Raw genomic sequence first — 17,881 nt, forward strand, 5'->3', positions numbered from 1 at the left:
TGTTTTATTACTTACAGTTTATTCCTCTTTTTATCTTACACTGTTAACCCTTTCAACCCCACAGGAAAATCCACACTACAAAGAGTAACAAGTAACATTGATGCAGTGAGAAAATCAAGGGAATATGTAAGTGATTGTTGAGCATTAGTGATGAACACCTGCTGTTAACAAGCAGAATCAATGAAGGAAAGAGGAACACAAGAACAGAAAATAGAGAAACACAAGAAATACAACTGACTTCCAGCCATTACACATTATTACACTTATTATTAACCAGTTTGACTTTATTTCTGTCATACATCTACAGAGGTTTTTATTGAGATGTTTAATTGAAAATGTTTGGTTTGAAGTTACCATGATGGAGATCAGGGTTTGCTTTAGTTGGGTTCTGGACCCTTGACTTTTTAACATTAGTTTTTGTCTTGTTGCTTGAACTGTGTTTTTGCAAACAACACTTGTGCACACACACATTTTGTGAATGCAGTTTGTTATATTGATTATGATGACAAAATCATCATATAGCCTGTTAATTCACTAATCTCATTCAGAGTTTAATCCTGATTTAATGTATTTAATCCTGAGATTCATGTGCTGATTGTTGATGTCTGTGTGTGTCTGAGTCAAGCAGGAGTTCAAAATGTTTTAATGCACTATGATTTCAATATCCTTCATAATAATTGATTGCAGAAATAGCTTGTACACAGGATGTGATCAGAGAATCAGACATGTCCAGGGTGATTATGGCATCATCACAACAGCCTAAAACACCTGATCATCTTCCTCTTGACTTGTTCTTCCCATAACAAATGTGTTTTATAAACTCATAGTTACAGCAGCCAGAGCGAAACTAATGTTGTAAAGTCAAGGGTCAAGAGAACAACTAAAGCAAACACTGATCTCCATCATGGTGACTACAAACTTTATTATATGCAATACAATATCAACAACTAAATATCTGTTAATTCTCAACAAGAACTTTTGTACATGTAGGAAATAAATAATGTTAAACTGGTTTGTAAACTGTTTTCACACTCAGTGGCTGAAAGTCAGTTCATTATTCTTGTGTTTCTCTTTTTTCTGTTCTTGTTTCTCTGTCCTTCAGTGATTCTGCTTATCAGGTGTTCATCAGTGTCTCAATTCACTCACTTCTTTTCATTCACTCTGTCAAGGGGACTATATTAGTGAACTAATGTAGGGAATAGTGAATGAGGGTATAGGGTGTGATTGGGAACACAGCCTCTGAGTGTCGATTTTGAGTGACTGACTGACTGACTGATACTGTGTGTGTGAGTGAGTGAGTGATAGTGAGTGAGAGACTGACTGACTCATAGTATGTGTGTGTGTGTGTGTGTGTGTGTGTGTGTGTGTGTGTGTGTGTGTGTGTGTGTGTGTGTGTGTGTGTGTGTGTGTGTGTGTGTGTGTGTGAGTGAGTGAGTGAGTGAGTGAGTGAGTGAGTGACTGACTGACTGACAGTGTGTGTGAGTGAGTGAGTGAGTGAGTGAGTGAGTGAGTGAGTGACTGACAGTGTGTGTGTGAGTGAGTGAGTGAGTGAGTGAGTGAGTGAGTGAGTGACTGACTGACAGTGTGTGTGTGTGTGTGTGTGAGTGAGTGAGTGAGTGAGTGAGTGACTGACTGACTGACTGAGTGAGTGACTGACAGTGTGTGTGTGTGTGAGTGAGTGAGTGAGTGAGTGAGTGAGTGACTGACTGACTGACAGTGTGTGAGTGAGTGACTGACTGACTGACTGACTGACTGACTGTGTGTGTGTGAGTGAGTGAGTGAGTGAGTGACTGACAGTGAGTGAGTGAGTGAGTGACTGACTGACTGACTGACAGTGTGTGTGTGTGTGTGTGTGTGTGTGTGTGTGTGAGTGAGTGAGTGAGTGAGTGAGTGAGTGAGTGACTGACAGTGAGTGAGTGAGTGACTGACTGACTGACTGACTGACAGTGTGTGTGTGTGTGTGTGTGAGTGAGTGAGTGAGTGAGTGAGTGAGTGACTGACAGTGAGTGAGTGAGTGAGTGACTGACTGACTGACTGACTGACAGACAGTGTGTGTGTGTGAGTGAGTGAGTGAGTGAGTGAGTGAGTGAGTGAGTGAGTGAGTGAGTGACTGAGTGAGTTACCTGAGTACTTTCCTCCTTTGCTCTTCTTGATGTAGCACAGAATGAGCAGCACCAGCAGCAGCAGAATCATGGCACTGATGAGTCCGATGAACCAGCCCTGAGTTGCAAAGCTACTGGGCAACTCCTGCAGCTCTGAGAAAGAGACGACACAAGTCAAGTCATCTTCATTTATATATAGCGCTTTTAACAATGTAGATTGTTCCAAAACAGCTTTACATTGATAATAGGAAATTAAAGTAAAGTGTTTTGGCTTTATAGCAGCTCTAGAATAAAGTTATTGTCCAGCTAAAGTTAGTTTGATTGATTCACTTCTGTCGCAACGATCATTAGTTATTAACTTAGGGGCCGCTAACACGACACCGTTTTAACAGAGAACTCTTTAAGTTCTTTCTGCGCAAACTTCAAAAATGTAAACCAGTGAGAACGCAGATGGCGTGCACATGCACATTACGAGTTCAGTCTATAGGGATGTGCGTTTGAATATATGTGCGCAGGCGTGTAGTCCTTCCCTACATCCAACCCTCAACAAACTACTTGTCTGGCCTTAAAATTAACAATACAGAATTTTTATCGCTTCCACATAGCCACGCGAACCGGAATTATCCCGACAGCGCTTTATCTGCGAATCAGAGCTTTATCTGCGACACACAGCGAATCAGAGCATGGCATGAAACCATCCAGGGATGCTTGTGACTGGCCTGTACCTGGTCCGTTCGTTTTGAAAGCCAAGGAAGTGTTTCCGGGCCAGATCTGCAGGAGGTACCAAACACCCGGATTCAGTCCCTGCAGCTGATAGAAGGCCTGCGTGGAGTTCACCTGCTCCGACTCTTCCCACTGACCACCGTCTACCACACACACACACACACACACACACACACAAGCAACATCATCACTGCTGAGTTCAGCTTCATTTGGCTTTAAGGTGTTCTCATGTTTGCTGCGTCATCATTCCTGTTCAGCTTTGAGACTAATTAAATTCAGCCATTCAAATACTGCAAATGGCTTCACCCTTTTAGTCCCATCTGGATTACATGTGCAATTAAAAATGTTTTTTTTTTTATTTTTTTTTGACAAGATAGTTTCTTAGTAGTTCTCTGGGAGCTATAAAGATGGTCATTATTGATTAGCTAATAGTGACCTACTGATATAAATTAGTAAGTAATAGCACTCAAAGTTTCTTGTTAGTGTAACATTGATCCACTGTCAGTTTGCAGAACCCCAGTGCAGTTTAATATTATTCAGAAACAAGGGCAAACATAAAACAAAGACATGGAGCTTATCAACAGTGGTTACACAAAACAATACTTGAGAAAGACATATGGCAAACATGAGGGCTTAAATGCACACAAGGACTAATGACTGAACAAGACACATGTGAACATGATAGACAATTAACCAATGATAACATGAGATAAGAGACTTGGGGAAGCACATGGCAGGATCACATGAGGGCAAGGCAATCACATGACTGACATGAAACATTAACTAAAAACCAGAACTACCCGTGACAGTTAGTTACTACTAATAATATTGCATTACTTGTCTGTTCCTGTGTAGTTCTTCATTAATGACAGTACAGTGTTTTAAGTGTTACCGTAAATATTATATATATATATATATTAAATAAATGTGTATACATTTTAGATGCTATCATTATGTTTATATAGTAGGTTTCAGTGTTTGTTCGAATATGCAAAAATAAACGATGCAAAAATAAAAACAATTTATGATAACTCTATCACTGCTAATGTTTGATGATGGTTCAACAACTTAAACCCCCGTTTATGATATGATGATAGTATGATAGAGGGAAGACACATATTTTCAGGATAAGTAGATCAAAAGATCTGTCTAAGCCTTGATCAAACTCACCACTTTTTTGGATGTAACGGAATCTAAAGGCAAAGTTACGATGTCTGTCTCCTGGCACCCAGCTGAGGTTGACCGATGTTTCTCCAGCAGTCATGTTGATTACAGATGGTGGTTCTGCGGAGGGAACATGTACTGTAGATAAGACTTGACAAATATTATATTGTGTCCTGATAGTACAAAGTCAAGTCAAGTCACCTTCATTTATACAGCGCTTTTAACAATGTAGATTGTTTCAAAGCAGCTTTACAGTGATAATAGGAGATTACAGTAGGCCTAACAGAGATTGTTTTGGCTTTACATTAGCTCTAGAATAAAGTTATTGTCCAGATAAAGTTAGTTTTGATTGATTCACTTCCAAACAATGAGAAGGCTGAAATGTTAGTGTAACAGGTCAAAGAATGATAAACATTTGTGCAACTTTTTATTTTCTGGTTTCTATTGTTTGTGAATTTATTTCACCAAAATATTGTATTGTTCAGTCATGGCATGGTAGCTTATAGGTGTTGGGAGAGTTATGTGTTGTGTGTGTGCGCCCTCTATTGGATGTGAGGTTATATACTGAATTTTCGCGTTCTTTTCTCAGTCTGCATTCTACGTGATTGAGAGAGAGAGGTGTGTGTTTGCCTCAGCGCAATGTAAACATTGAGATATACCTGTTAAAACTTTCGTTTCAGTGCACATGCCCAGCAAACAGGGGACGTCCCCCGGACGTTTTGAACGTCCCCTTAGGTCCGCATTAGGTCCGCTTTGTAACGTTCCCGAGCGGACGTTCGGAGGACGTCCGCATTTGGTCCGCTTTGTAACGTTCCCGAGCGGACCTTCGGGGGACGTCCGCATTTGGTCCACTTTGGAACGTTCCCGAGCGGACCTTCGGGGGACGTCCGCATTTGGTCCGCTTTGTAACGTTCCCGAGCGGACCTTCGGGGGACGTCCGCATTTGGTCCACTTTGGAACGTTCCCGAGCGGACCTTCGGGGGACGTCCGCATTTGGTCCGCTTTGGAACGTTCCCGAGCGGACCTTCGGAGGACGTCCGCATTTGGTCCGCTTTGTAACGTTCCCGAGCGGACCTTCGGGGGACGTCCGCATTAGGTCCGCTTTGGAACGTTCCCGAGCGGACCTTCGGAGGACGTCCGCATTTGGTCCGCTTTGTAACGTTCCCGAGCGGACCTTCGGGGGACGTCCGCATTTGGTCCACTTTGGAACGTTCCCGAGCGGACCTTCGGGGGACGTCCGCATTTGGTCCGCTTTGGAACGTTCCCGAGCGGACCTTCGGGGGACGTCCGCATTTGGTCCGCTTTGGAACGTTCCAAAGCGGACCTTCGGAGGACGTCCGCATCTGGTCCGCTTTGGAACGTTCACTGATGGACGTTCTGAGGACATTTATCCGTGCCAGTTTGCGAACGTCTCCCTCACATGCCATTTCCATGACAACACACAATCCAGTCGCCCATGCCTTTGATTTTTATCATTAGACCGGACATCTTGCAACTCAGACAAATGACTGATTAAACTAAAATATAAACCCATATTGGATTTAAAAGGGGATTTGTTTATCCATTAAATTAACTGTGATAATGGATTTTATCTAAAAAACATGGTTTTTGTTTTGCAGATTGAGGTTATAGTTTTATAACTGAAAATAAACTATAGTAAAAATATTATTTATAGCACATGCTGGAAAGAAAGTGGAAAATAACACAGATAAGACAAATGTATCCTAATTTAGGCTACCTGTAAAAATGTTGGTCAGGCGATTGAAGGACTGGTTTTATTCAAAATAAGTTATTTTAGGAAAAATATTATTCTAATTATTGCACTTAAGACTGATAGCACATTGCATTTCAAATAACAAAAAAAAGTGTCATATAGCTACACACTATAATTTTGGCAGAATATGCCTTCCATAACACACCAGCAAGTTACGATCAAATGCATATCTATGATCAAATGCACCTAAGCGAGTGACGTCATTCATTATGCACGCAGCATGTATCCATGTATCCATGGCAACGCTCAGCTGTAGTGACAGTTGACGGTCCTCCTCAGACGCGGCCTTGTGTTTTCCCTTTCGTCTGTCTTAAAGGTATTTTTAATTTTTAGATTAGTATACATTAGTTATCGTAAACACTATACATCATTACATATTATGAAAATTTGACTTTTTAAAACGTTTGCTGAAGTTGTCCGCCGTGTACCACTGCTAACCGTTATGCTAACACTACGAAACTAACGTTAGCTGCTAAATGTTGCTGAAATGAGACGACGTTATATTTCACATATTCATATATAGACATATAAAATCATAACACTACTGAATGTGTTAATTTTGTTGTTTTAGATGCCAGGGGGAATAATTGCCAACGGACTAACCCCACAGCTGACCGACCGAGACACACACACAGCTGCCAGCGCGTTTGAAGACACACACACACACACACACACACACACACACACACACGGAAAGAGCACAACACCTTTACAATTGTTCAAATAAATACTTTGTTCCTTACAACGTGTCTGTTTTCTTTGGTTAGCCAGAAGTAAAATAAAATAAAAAAGGATGTTAAAAGGACTTCTAATGAACGTTCTGTAAAGGTCCCCGAATGTTTTCCAAACGTCCCACGAAGGTCCCTCGGGACGTCGCACGACGGTCCTGCAAACGTCCTGCGAAAGTCCCCCGCGACGTCCTGCTAACGTTTAAAGAACCCTACACGAAGACGTCCAGAGGACGTTCGCAGAGGACGTTCAGGGACGTTCTAGGGACGTCTTTTTGTTAGCTGGGTGGTAACTTGTATGTGTAATTTATGATGAGTGCACTTACATTTAATCGAGATGTGTCGAGAATTTTGCTGTTTTGAGAGTTTGAGAAATTGCTAACCTCGTGTTTTGTTTAGCTGTAGCCTATGTTAGCGATCGTCATTCTATCCTCTTGTGTCACAGCCCACGTTTCAGTTGTCCTTTTTCTTATGTTAGGCTGATTCTGATTCGAGGATCGAATCCTGAACTTTTGCTCTCTTTGAAACTTAACAGGTATGTTCTCCCAATACCAGGTTATGAATATAATGTGTTCATTTAAAAAGTTTTCTTGTATTGATTAATGTTCAATGGCACTGAAAAGCACAGATGTAAAGCATGTACGTGTTGCTTCGCGCATATTACTGTAGGTATGTATTAACTATTGAAAAGATTTATTTCATGTTGCATACTGTTAATGTAAGAGCTAAAATCCCAGAGTGGTGAACAGAGACAACATGCAATATGACACATACACATTATATATGGGTCAATATATAATTGAGGGAGTTTTCATGTCCATGAGATTTATCTTGCAAACATGCTTATTAAAATACAATTTTAAAAGTCTTCAGTGTTCTTCATGATCATGTCTTTACAAATTCCATAGTTAATTATTATGGAAATAATCATTTATTTATAAAAATTTACTAGATATCCCTAAAATGTCAACTAAATAACCGTCCGAAATGAATTACAACCACAATGTCATTACCTAAAAAAAACTTTTTAAAAACTTATTAATTATAATAGTTTTAATTATATTATTTACATTAAGTTGAGGTAATTGTGAACAATGTGTCTTTTTGGGCAATATGTCACATTTTCAATAGAAATTGACAAATTGAATATGTGTCCGAGAAGTCGCTGTCATCTAAGTCAGTGGTTCCCAAACCTGTCCTGGAGGACCACCAACACTGCACGTTTTCTTTTTCTCCCTAGTCAAACACACCTGATTCAACTCATCAGCTCATTATCACATGGGTTAATGAGCTGATGAGTTGAATCAGGTGTGTTTGACTAGGGAGAAAAAGAAAACGTGCAGTGTTGGTGGTCCTCCAGGACAGGTTTGGGAACCACTGATCTAAGTTACCCATAGCAAATACACCCCTCAAGGAAGAGTGTGTTTTCCAAATCACATGACCTGCTCCACATGATGTCATTTCCTCCTGAAGAGAAAGCTAGCAAGACTCCAAGGTATGTTCTCCCTCCACATTTTCAGTTATTTCACCTAAACTAGTGCTTGGGGCAAATGTGTACTTATCATATGTCAACAATGTTACTACAATGAATTCATAAATAACTTTGAATTTCAATTTTACTCAGTTGTACATATAATATTTAGAAGACCCTCTCCGTAAAATGCCATGTGGTGTCTGGTGCTAGGCAACCATTTTGATTTTTTCCCTAAAAACAGCAAAAATGTCAACTAGGTTACCAGTCACCTATGTTACTCTGCAAAGGTAACTTAGTTGACCAAGAGTAACATAGTTGACATTCATGACATGTTCTTATAGTTTTCAGGAGTTCATTTAATATTCTAATTGTAAAGTAACTATAAAATACTTTGCAATAAATATTATAAAAGTAAACTTGTTTTCAGGCAAATGCCACGATTATCTGCTGCAGAAAAGCAGCGCCGTTACCGTGCACGGCGAGAAAGTCAAACTCTGCTGTTCCTGCATTGCACCAAGAACAACCAGACCTTGAAGTACAGTGGGATAGAGATGACATTGTTGGTCAGTGGTGTGTCATCAGATATGACGATGAGGTTTACCCTGGAACCATTGTTGAAGTGAGTGAGACACATGTTCATGTTAAGTGCATGCACAGAGTGGGACACAATCGTTACTACTGGCCAATGCGAGAGGATGCGCTCTGGTATCCATTTGAGGATGTGCTCAGATTGATTCCTGCCCCACAGCACGTGACAGCACGTCATGTTGAAATAAAAAGAGATGTGTGGGAAGATATTGCCAAATCATATCTTCATGGCTAAGGACATGCGCGCACACACACACACACACACACACGCTATAACAAACACGTGGCACAAGCACACGGTCAAGTACACACACATATAGACACCAGACGTGTATAGTCCAGGTGCCAGAAAGTAAAAATCCTGCCATGTTTTTGGATCTGCCTCTACATCTAGAACAGGTGTTTTCACTAACGAGCTCATCTACCTGGTAGAGGAGCTGGTTTAGTGTTGGAACAGCTGCTGGACAGGATTTCTACTTTCTGGCACCTGGACTATACACCTCTGATATACGCACACGCACAAACACACACACACACACACACTCAAAGATTACTTGATTGAGTTTGACAAAGTCATTGAAAAACAAACCATAATTGGCCATGTTCTTGGGTTAGAAAATGGGGAGTGTGTTCTGGAAGTTGGAGGGTATGCCAATGTTTTACTTGGGTTCTGACATATGAATGTTTTTGAGATACAACTGTTTGCACTATTAAAATTTTGATCCAATGCAGCACACTTACTCTGTTAACCAACAGAATAAAACACTATTTGGTTATTGTTACTTATTGCAGTGCACTATTATTTTTTGTTCAATACAATGCACTACTGTATTTCATTCCACAAACAAGATTTTCAAAATGTTTACATGGTGGAATATTTGTGTAAGTGCTGTTTTTGATACTTTTGTTGTTGTTGTTTTCTATGTTAGGATCTCTTGCTTATGATATATGTGCTTGTTAATAAAGTTGTGATTGATCCTTGTAAACTGATGTGCGTCTGTATTTCTCCTTTATGTCATGAAATATTCAACAGGTCTTGATTAAATGCAATAAAAGATTAGCTAACATATAATAATTGATATAGTTTAGGATTGTTTTTGTTAATACATCATCCTACTTTGTCATGTCCAGTCAACTATGTTACTTTTGTCAACTATGATACTGGGCTGTCAATTAAGTTACCATTATGTTTTTTAAAAAATATATGTATTTCAATGGTTCCCTAATCTCCAAGTAAATATTTAGAAACTGAGTAGCTGTCAAATATATACCTCAGCATAATTTCATCAAGAGAATTATCATGAATCAAGCAGTTTGGAAACAAAATATACAGACCGGTTACTTGAAATTTGGGGTTTCAATTGAACAAAATGTGTATTTTCTTAATTAATTGGGTATTTTAATTGAAAAGGTAGGTAAATAGACACATATTCTTCCAAGAGTAATGATTTTTTTAAATGTCTGCCATTTACTTAAAGTTAAAACTTATAGGTTTTGTCCGTAACATAGTTGACCAAATAATGAGTAAACTTCTTGTTTTTAAAACTAAATATCTGAAATCAATTATGCCTGAGCTTGGCAATGACTAAAAACAAAATATTTCAGGGATGATTTATCAGGGAAGATAATAATATTTTGTAAATAAATATATTTTTTCCCAGAATTATTCAAACTCAAAATCTCCCACAATTATATATTGACCCATATATATGAGCCTAATGTGATATGTTTAATTATTCTTTTGTATTTTATTTTCTGATTTTTGAATGTGATTAAATGTTCAGTCTGCATTCTACGTGATTGAGAGAGGCTGATTCTGATTCGAGGATCGAATCCTAAACTTTTGCTCTCTTTGAAACTTAACAGTTGAGCCGAATAAAGTGCCTTGAGGAAAGTCAGTGTCCTGTCATCAGTGCACCAGAACACAACGCAGTAGTCGGCGAAGTGCAGACCGCGCCGGCTACATTAGCTGTGCAGTTTCACCTCCGTCCAACAAGGTGGCGCCCTGCTTTATGATGGGCTCCCCGTCGCCAGCGGTGTTGCGCGCTCTCAGGTAGAAGAGGTAGTGGCTCTGAGGATCCAGATTCTTCACGGTGTACTCAGTAACAGCGGGCAGATCGATGCTCTCCACCAGCCGTGGGCTCGAGCTTCCAGGCACAACTGAACAGAGCACAGAACAGAAGCCAATCAGAACAAATAACACCCTACATTTAAGCTTCCCTTTGAACAGGTTTATAAAGGTGTTCATCAATGACCAATAACTCTTTCTTTAAAAATAATGAATACAAAGGGTGGTTTACCAAGGTACCTGCCAAATAGTGAGCCATTTTTAACTGACATATTTAGATACCTCACCAGTTGGTCTTCTAGTCAAACTACAGTTAATACTTCTGATTTCAGCCAGTTCACTCACAACCATATCTCCAAAATGAAGAAGATGCTTCAGTCTGTAGTACTTATTAGTTTAAGCTAAATGCCATCCGTTTGTAAAATACTAACTCAGTTGCATAGCTGGGAATCATCAGTCAAACTGCCCTGGTGTTAAAGGGATACTTCAGCATTTAGCATTAAGCTTTGTATCAGTAGAAAACCTGTAGTATTTTCGAATTACCGTGCTTCCCTCCCTCATGTCCCCCTGAGACCAGAGATTTATGTATTTTTTGTCTGAAAAAAATCCTCCGATGACGCAAAAATCGTCATTTTGCGTCATCGGAGGATTTTTTGGCCAGAGGCTAAAGACTACAGCCAGTAGTAGGAGCTGTCCCGCATGTGTTCAACCCGCCCATAGAGGGATCTCACTCACAGAATGTACACATAGTGTCAGACATCTTTTTAAGCTAAGCTAACAGGCTCTTGTTCTGTGGAGAAAGCTGAGTAGTAGGGGTTACCATACATCCTCTTTTTCCCTCATGTTCGGCCGGGATTCTGAGATCACCCAAAATGTCCGGGATTCAGCTTTTGCTTTCCACAGTCGCCATTCATTATGTTTACATGCACACCTTTTCTTTCAATCTAACTGAATTCATTCCGATTGCTGAATCTGAATGTTGTGTTTACATGAACGCTAAACAAGTGATCGGTTGATGTGCGTTTTAGCATTGCTAAGAAAATTCCCGCTCCTCCATGAGAGATAGCCTATGAGACCGGTGCGTCTCACAGGTGTTGCTCGTCAGTAATCACGTCACCGGCCTCGCGCCGTTCTCCCGCGCCCCTCAGCCTCGTCCTGCTCGCCACAGTAAACATAATGAATGGCGACTGTAGAACGCAAAAGCCGAATCCCGGACATTTTGGGCGATCTCGAAATCCTGGGCAGACTCGTCACAGAGACTCACGATAAAACGGCGTCTTTTAAGTTTCGAGTCAACTAGTAGCCTAGCCTAGTTGTTTAACTGCGCTCTTACCGGTAGGCGTGGCTTGGGAGTGGCCTCGTATGGCAGTGAAGCAAGTGCATTCTGGGAGTTGTTGTCTTTCATCCACATGAGCCAAAAAAAAAATTTCTGGCTTTTCTCAGTCTAGAAGGCACCAACTTCTAAAATAATTTCACATTTCTACTACATAAATGACCCATTTTAAATACACATTCATCTTTCCAGAGGTGAAGTATCCCTTTAAATTTAACACTGCTCTGTGTTGGGAACCACCAGCAGGGTGTTAAAAGTAACACTGAAGCAGTGTTAGAGTTAATGAGATAATTAAGTTGAAATGAAATTGAGTGATGATTGAGCATTGAAGACACCTGATCTCGCCTGTCTGCCTCGCTGCCTGCTGTGAGTGTGTTTGCCTCGGTGCTGTAAGCTCCGTCTTAGCCTCGTATTTCTTTGTTTTGAACCATCATTTACTACAATTTGTAGTTGTTTATACTAAATACAGCTTACCCAACATCTCAGATTGACATCGCTAGCTTCCATTACTACTAGCACAACACGCTAATTCGCTACTGCTAGCCTGTTAACGCGCCACCCGTGCGCTCAGCTGTTTTATTTATTTATTTTTTCTCTCGCGCGCTCGCGCCTTTGAGTTCATAAAAGCTCAGGTAAGTAATAATCAGTCAACAAACACGGTGAGTAATGTCTTGTCCTGTTATTGTCACCTGCACTTCATGTCACATGTTTAGCATAGACTTCTCTGTTGGCAATGTAGGATTTATATGTGATAAATGTAAGGAGACAGTTAGGCTGACAGAGAAGATTTCAGAATTAGAGACACGCATCCAAACTTTAATTGAGGATAGTAAGAGTGCTAGAGCTTTAGATACTATTTTGGATGCGCATAGCATAGTGAACTCTTTACATGATTCGGTTCCAGCTGAAGTAGTGCCTGAGCAGCCGGGCAAATGGGTGACAGTGAGGGATCGCTCTAGTCGCGGATCAAAAAACCACTCTTCCGTTCCGATTACCACAACAAATCGATTTGCCCCGCTCAGTGAAACACCCACTGAGAATTCTGTTGATTGTGCCCTAGTAATTGGTGATTCGATCACACGGAACGTGAAAATAGAGACACCAGCGAACATAGTCACATGTTTGCCGGGAGCCAGAGCGCCTGACATCAAAGCAAATTTAAAAGTGCTGGCTAATGCTAATCGTAAATTCTCTAAGATCATTATTCATGTCGGCACTAATGATGTTCGACTCCGCCAGTCGGAGATCACCAAAATTAATATTAAAGAGGTGTGTGAACTTGCAAGTACGATGTCAGGCACTGTAATTTGCTCTGGCCCCCTTCCTGTTCGCAGGAGTGATGAGATAGTTAGTAGATTGTGTTCACTGAATCGCTGGCTGTCTGAGTGGTGTCCGTGTAATAATATAGAATTCATAGACAATTGGAAAAGTTTTTGGGGCAAACCTGACCTGTTGAAAAGAGATGGTATTCATCCCTCCTGGGATGGTGCTGCTCTTCTCTCTAGTAATATGGCTCATAGTCTTAGAGCTCAAACATGACAAATTGGGCACCAGGTCAGGAAGCAGACAGACTGGCTAAACCAACCGTCTGCTAGCGGCCTCGTGTCACCCAGGTCAGATAAATCCCATCACATAGAGCCTCTTTCACCTAGCTATCATCATATAGAGACTGTGTCTGTTCCCCGATTTTGGAAATCCAAAAAATGTTTAAACCTATCTAAGTGTGGCAGGTCTAATGAAATATATCCTGCCTGCAGGTGGCTGATTAATTCATTTGAGCTCGTCCTATCAGTGAGCTGTAATAGCGCATATAAACAAGCTGGTTAGAGTGTATGGTGTCATGAGGCACCGCCCCTTCCCGTGTCGTCATTCAGGTATGTTGGGTGTTGTGAGCTGGCCGATCAATGGCATATTGTAGCTAACATTAGCTTATTTTCAGGGCGACATGCAAGCTTTCACGGCTGGCATTCGGCTGAGGTTGTACCCTTGATGGTCAAAGTATGGTTGGTTATACTTCATGCCCGGAATGCTTAGTTATTGCCGACGCGCACGCTGTCCACCTGATAGATGGGATGAGCCCACATGCATGTTGTCTGTCTGACTGAGTTGGTCCCCAGAGATCGCACCTAAAAGGTATGTAGTTTTAAATTTGCGCCTAGGTTAAATGGAAATCTGTTGAGAGAAACCGCTTTTATTAATGGTTAGCAGTTAAATCACAGAGTTTGTCTGATTGTTTATTTGTAAATTCATAGATGTAGTACGGACCAATGGGTCGCATCTGCACCACCGATTAGTTTCCGTGCGGTTGACTGCGTGGGACTACTTCTGGAGGCGCTGTTGCTTTGCTGCTTTTGCTGTTGCTTTGATCCGCTGTGGACAAAGGACTGAAAACACTGTCCTTTGTGTTTATTTTAGTGTGTGTGCCTCCATGTGAGCCCTTTATTTCGGGGTTGTCTCTGTGTCTTGTGACACCAGGAAAGTTTTCTTTTCGTTTGTATTAGTTTTTATTTTGTATTTTGACTCAGAATTTTGTAATATGTTTAACGTGAAACTGAACATCTCTACTCCAATTTCTGTCTCTTGGAGTGACAGTTCTGAGTGTGTTTCAACAGTGACAATTCTGAGTGTGTTTCAACAGTGACAATTCTGAGTGTGTTTCAACAGTGACAATTCTGAGTGTGTTTCAACAGTGACAATTCTGAGTGTGTTTCAACAGTGACAATTCTGAGTGTGTTTCAACAGTGACATTTCTGTTCCAGGAGCTGAGTGCACAAAGCAGGGGCGGATTGTTGGTGGTGGTCTCCCTCACGAGTGTGGTGTGCTGAGTGGTGTGAGTGTGTGTGTACTGGTGTGAGTGTATATGCACAGGCGTACGGAAAAGGTGACTTGTCGTGGAGGCCTTATGTGCCCTTATCCACTGCTCTGCCTCGGCTCCTGTCCTGCTGACTCAGGTCGCTCCATGTGTGCTTGTGGAACCACAAAATTGTCTACATTGAGTGCTGTTGATGTTTGTGCATTTTATATTGATTATTTATCTTTAATAAAACAAATTTATATTTTTGTACCCACGTCTCCTGCCGCCTTACTGTGGACGAACCTGTGTTTCCTTAAATAACAAACTATATTTTATTGTCCCTGGCAAGATTCCAGGGTGGCGTAGTCGTTAGCAGAGATCATTTTATGCTTAAAGTCATTCTATCCTATCCTCGTGCTGCTACATTCTGGCGTAGTCGGCAGGGTTCCACGGTTGCCAGGTTGAGACGTGGGTAATCATATTGGTTTATATTTGGTGTTTTGTGTTTTCTTGTGTTTTTTTGTAAAGCAAAGCAGCAGCGTCTGTCTGGATTGTGGAGAACTTTCCCTTTTACCCGGGATCTCCTGTCGGCGGTGGTAAGTGTCGTTTACTCTGGGAACTTGGGGCTCAGTTAAGAAGGCAGACATGGAGAGGCTGTGCTAAAGAAAAGGCCTGGGCGTTACCCGGTTGTAGGGTTGTCAGGTCCCCATCCTTTTAAACGGTTGGGTGGATTTTAAATACCGTGTTGATCGACACGGGGAGCGTATTTAAGTTTGTCGAGCTTATGCACGGTGAGCGGTTTGAGTTTTTAAATATAACCATATTTAGTCATGGCTGAGGACTCGTGTATCACTTGTTTCTCGTCATTTAGCCGCCATGAGTAGCCGTAAAGGCAGAGGACCTGTAACCAGTGCCTTACTCACGATTTTTTGTCATGTTAGAGGACTTGTGTATCACTTGTTTCTCGTCATTTTAGCCGTCATGTAAGAGGACTCGTGTATCACTTGTTTCTCGTCACTTAGCCGCCATGAGTAGCCGTAAAGGCAGAGGACCTGTAACCAGTGCCTTACTCACGATTTTTGTCATGTTAGAGGACTTGTGTATCACTTGTTTCTCGTCATTTTAGCCGTCATGTAAGAGGACTCGTGTATCACTTGTTTCTCGCCAGTTAGCCGCCATGAGTAGCCGTAAAGGCAGAGGACCTGTAACAAGTGCCTTACTCACGATTTTAGTCATGTTAGAGGACTTGTGTATCACTTGTTTCTCGTCATTTTAGCCGTCATGTAAGAGGACTCGTGTATCACTTGTTTCTCGCCAGTTAGCCGCCATGAGTAGCCGTAAAGGCAGAGGTCCTGTAACAAGTGCCTTACTCACGATTTTAGTCATGTTAGAGGACTTGTGTATCACTTGTTTCTCGTCATTTTAGCCGTCATGTAAGAGGACTCGTGTATCACTTGTTTCTCGCCAGTTAGCCGCCATGAGTAGCCGTAAAGGCAGAGGACCTGTAACAAGTGCCTTACTCACGATTTTAGTCACGTTAGAGGACTTGTGTATCACTTGTTTCTCGTCATTTTAGCCGTCATGTAAGAGGACTCGTGTATCACTTGTTTCTCGCCAGTTAGCCGCCATGAGTAGCCGTAAAGGCAGAGGACCTGTAACAAGTGCCTTACTCGGGTTTTTAATCATGTTAGAGGACTTGTGTATCACTTGTTTCTTGTCATTTAGCCGTCATGTTAAGAGGACTCGTGCATCACTTGTTTCTCGTCACTTAGCTGTCATGTTGGAGGACTCGTGTATCACTTGTTCTCGTTAATGATTTTAAGTGCGTGACTTCTGTGTCTAATGTGGTTCTGCCCTCTTTAGGCCCTGGAATTGAGTAGCGAGGGTTGCTTATCGTCGGGGCGACGATACAAAAGGGAGGGTAAGATTGTGGCAGGTCTAATGAAATATATCCTGCCTGCAGGTGGCTGATTAATTCATTTGAGCTCGTCCTATCAGTGAGCTGTAATAGCGCATATAAACAAGCTGGTTAGAGTGTATGGTGTCATGAGGCACCGCCCCTTCCCGTGTCGTCATTCAGGTATGTTGGGTGTTGTGAGCTGGCCGATCAATGGCATATTGTAGCTAACATTAGCTTATTTTCAGGGCGACATGCAAGCTTTCACGGCTGGCATTCGGCTGAGGTTGTACCCTTGATGGTCAAAGTATGGTTGGTTATACTTCATGCCCGGAATGCTTAGTTATTGCCGACGCGCACGCTGTCCACCTGATAGATGGGATGAGCCCACATGCATGTTGTCTGTCTGACTGAGTTGGTCCCCAGAGATCGCACCTAAAAGGTATGTAGTTTTAAATTTGCGCCTAGGTTAAATGGAAATCTGTTGAGAGAAACCGCTTTTATTAATGGTTAGCAGTTAAATCACAGAGTTTGTCTGATTGTTTATTTGTAAATTCATAGATGTAGTACGGACCAATGGGTCGCATCTGCACCACCGATTAGTTTCCGTGCGGTTGACTGCGTGGGACTACTTCTGGAGGCGCTGTTGCTTTGCTGCTTTTGCTGTTGCTTTGATCCGCTGTGGACAAAGGACTGAAAACACTGTCCTTTGTGTTTATTTTAGTGTGTGTGCCTCCATGTGAGCCCTTTATTTCGGGGTTGTCTCTGTGTCTTGTGACACCAGGAAAGTTTTCTTTTCGTTTGTATTAGTTTTTATTTTGTATTTTGACTCAGAATTTTGTAATATGTTTAACGTGAAACTGAACATCTCTACTCCAATTTCTGTCTCTTGGAGTGACAGTTCTGAGTGTGTTTCAACAGTGACAATTCTGAGTGTGTTTCAACAGTGACAATTCTGAGTGTGTTTCAACAGTGACAATTCTGAGTGTGTTTCAACAGTGACAATTCTGAGTGTGTTTCAACAGTGACATTTCTGTTCCAGGAGCTGAGTGCACAAAGCAGGGGCGGATTGTTGGTGGTGGTCTCCCTCACGAGTGTGGTGTGCTGAGTGGTGTGAGTGTGTGTGTACTGGTGTGAGTGTATATGCACAGGCGTACGGAAAAGGTGACTTGTCGTGGAGGCCTTATGTGCCCTTATCCACTGCTCTGCCTCGGCTCCTATCCTGCCGACTACGCC

General features: G+C 41.6%; 1 protein-coding gene and 1 long non-coding RNA gene across 6 annotated transcripts in view; one reads left to right on the forward strand and one right to left on the reverse strand.

Moving 5' to 3' along the window:
* Positions 1-17,881, reverse strand: part of l1camb (L1 cell adhesion molecule, paralog b) — an 85,691-nt gene that overhangs the window by 7,469 nt on the left and 60,341 nt on the right. For 4 of the 5 annotated variants that reach the window (XM_084427233.1, XM_084427231.1, XM_084427234.1 and 1 more), the window contains 4 exons: positions 10,537-10,713; positions 3,996-4,109; positions 2,828-2,968; positions 2,124-2,255 (listed from right to left, as the gene is read on the reverse strand). In XM_084427233.1, coding sequence (XP_084283359.1) covers positions 2,124-2,255; positions 2,828-2,968; positions 3,996-4,109; positions 10,537-10,713 — 564 coding nt within the window. Of the gene's footprint in view, positions 1-2,123; positions 2,256-2,827; positions 2,969-3,995; positions 4,110-10,299; positions 10,714-17,881 lie in introns of those variants that run through there. The other variant, XM_084427235.1, reaches the window with a different exon arrangement.
* LOC311301861 lies at positions 12,307-17,854 on the forward strand. Its single transcript, XR_014629514.1, has 3 exons — positions 12,307-14,087; positions 14,207-17,087; positions 17,207-17,854. It is a non-coding gene; the product is annotated as an uncharacterized lncRNA (long non-coding RNA).

The sequence above is a fragment of the Rutilus rutilus genome (genome assembly GCF_951802725.1).
Source record: "Rutilus rutilus genome assembly, chromosome: 13".
In the NCBI taxonomy this organism is placed as follows: domain Eukaryota; kingdom Metazoa; phylum Chordata; class Actinopteri; order Cypriniformes; family Leuciscidae; genus Rutilus; species Rutilus rutilus.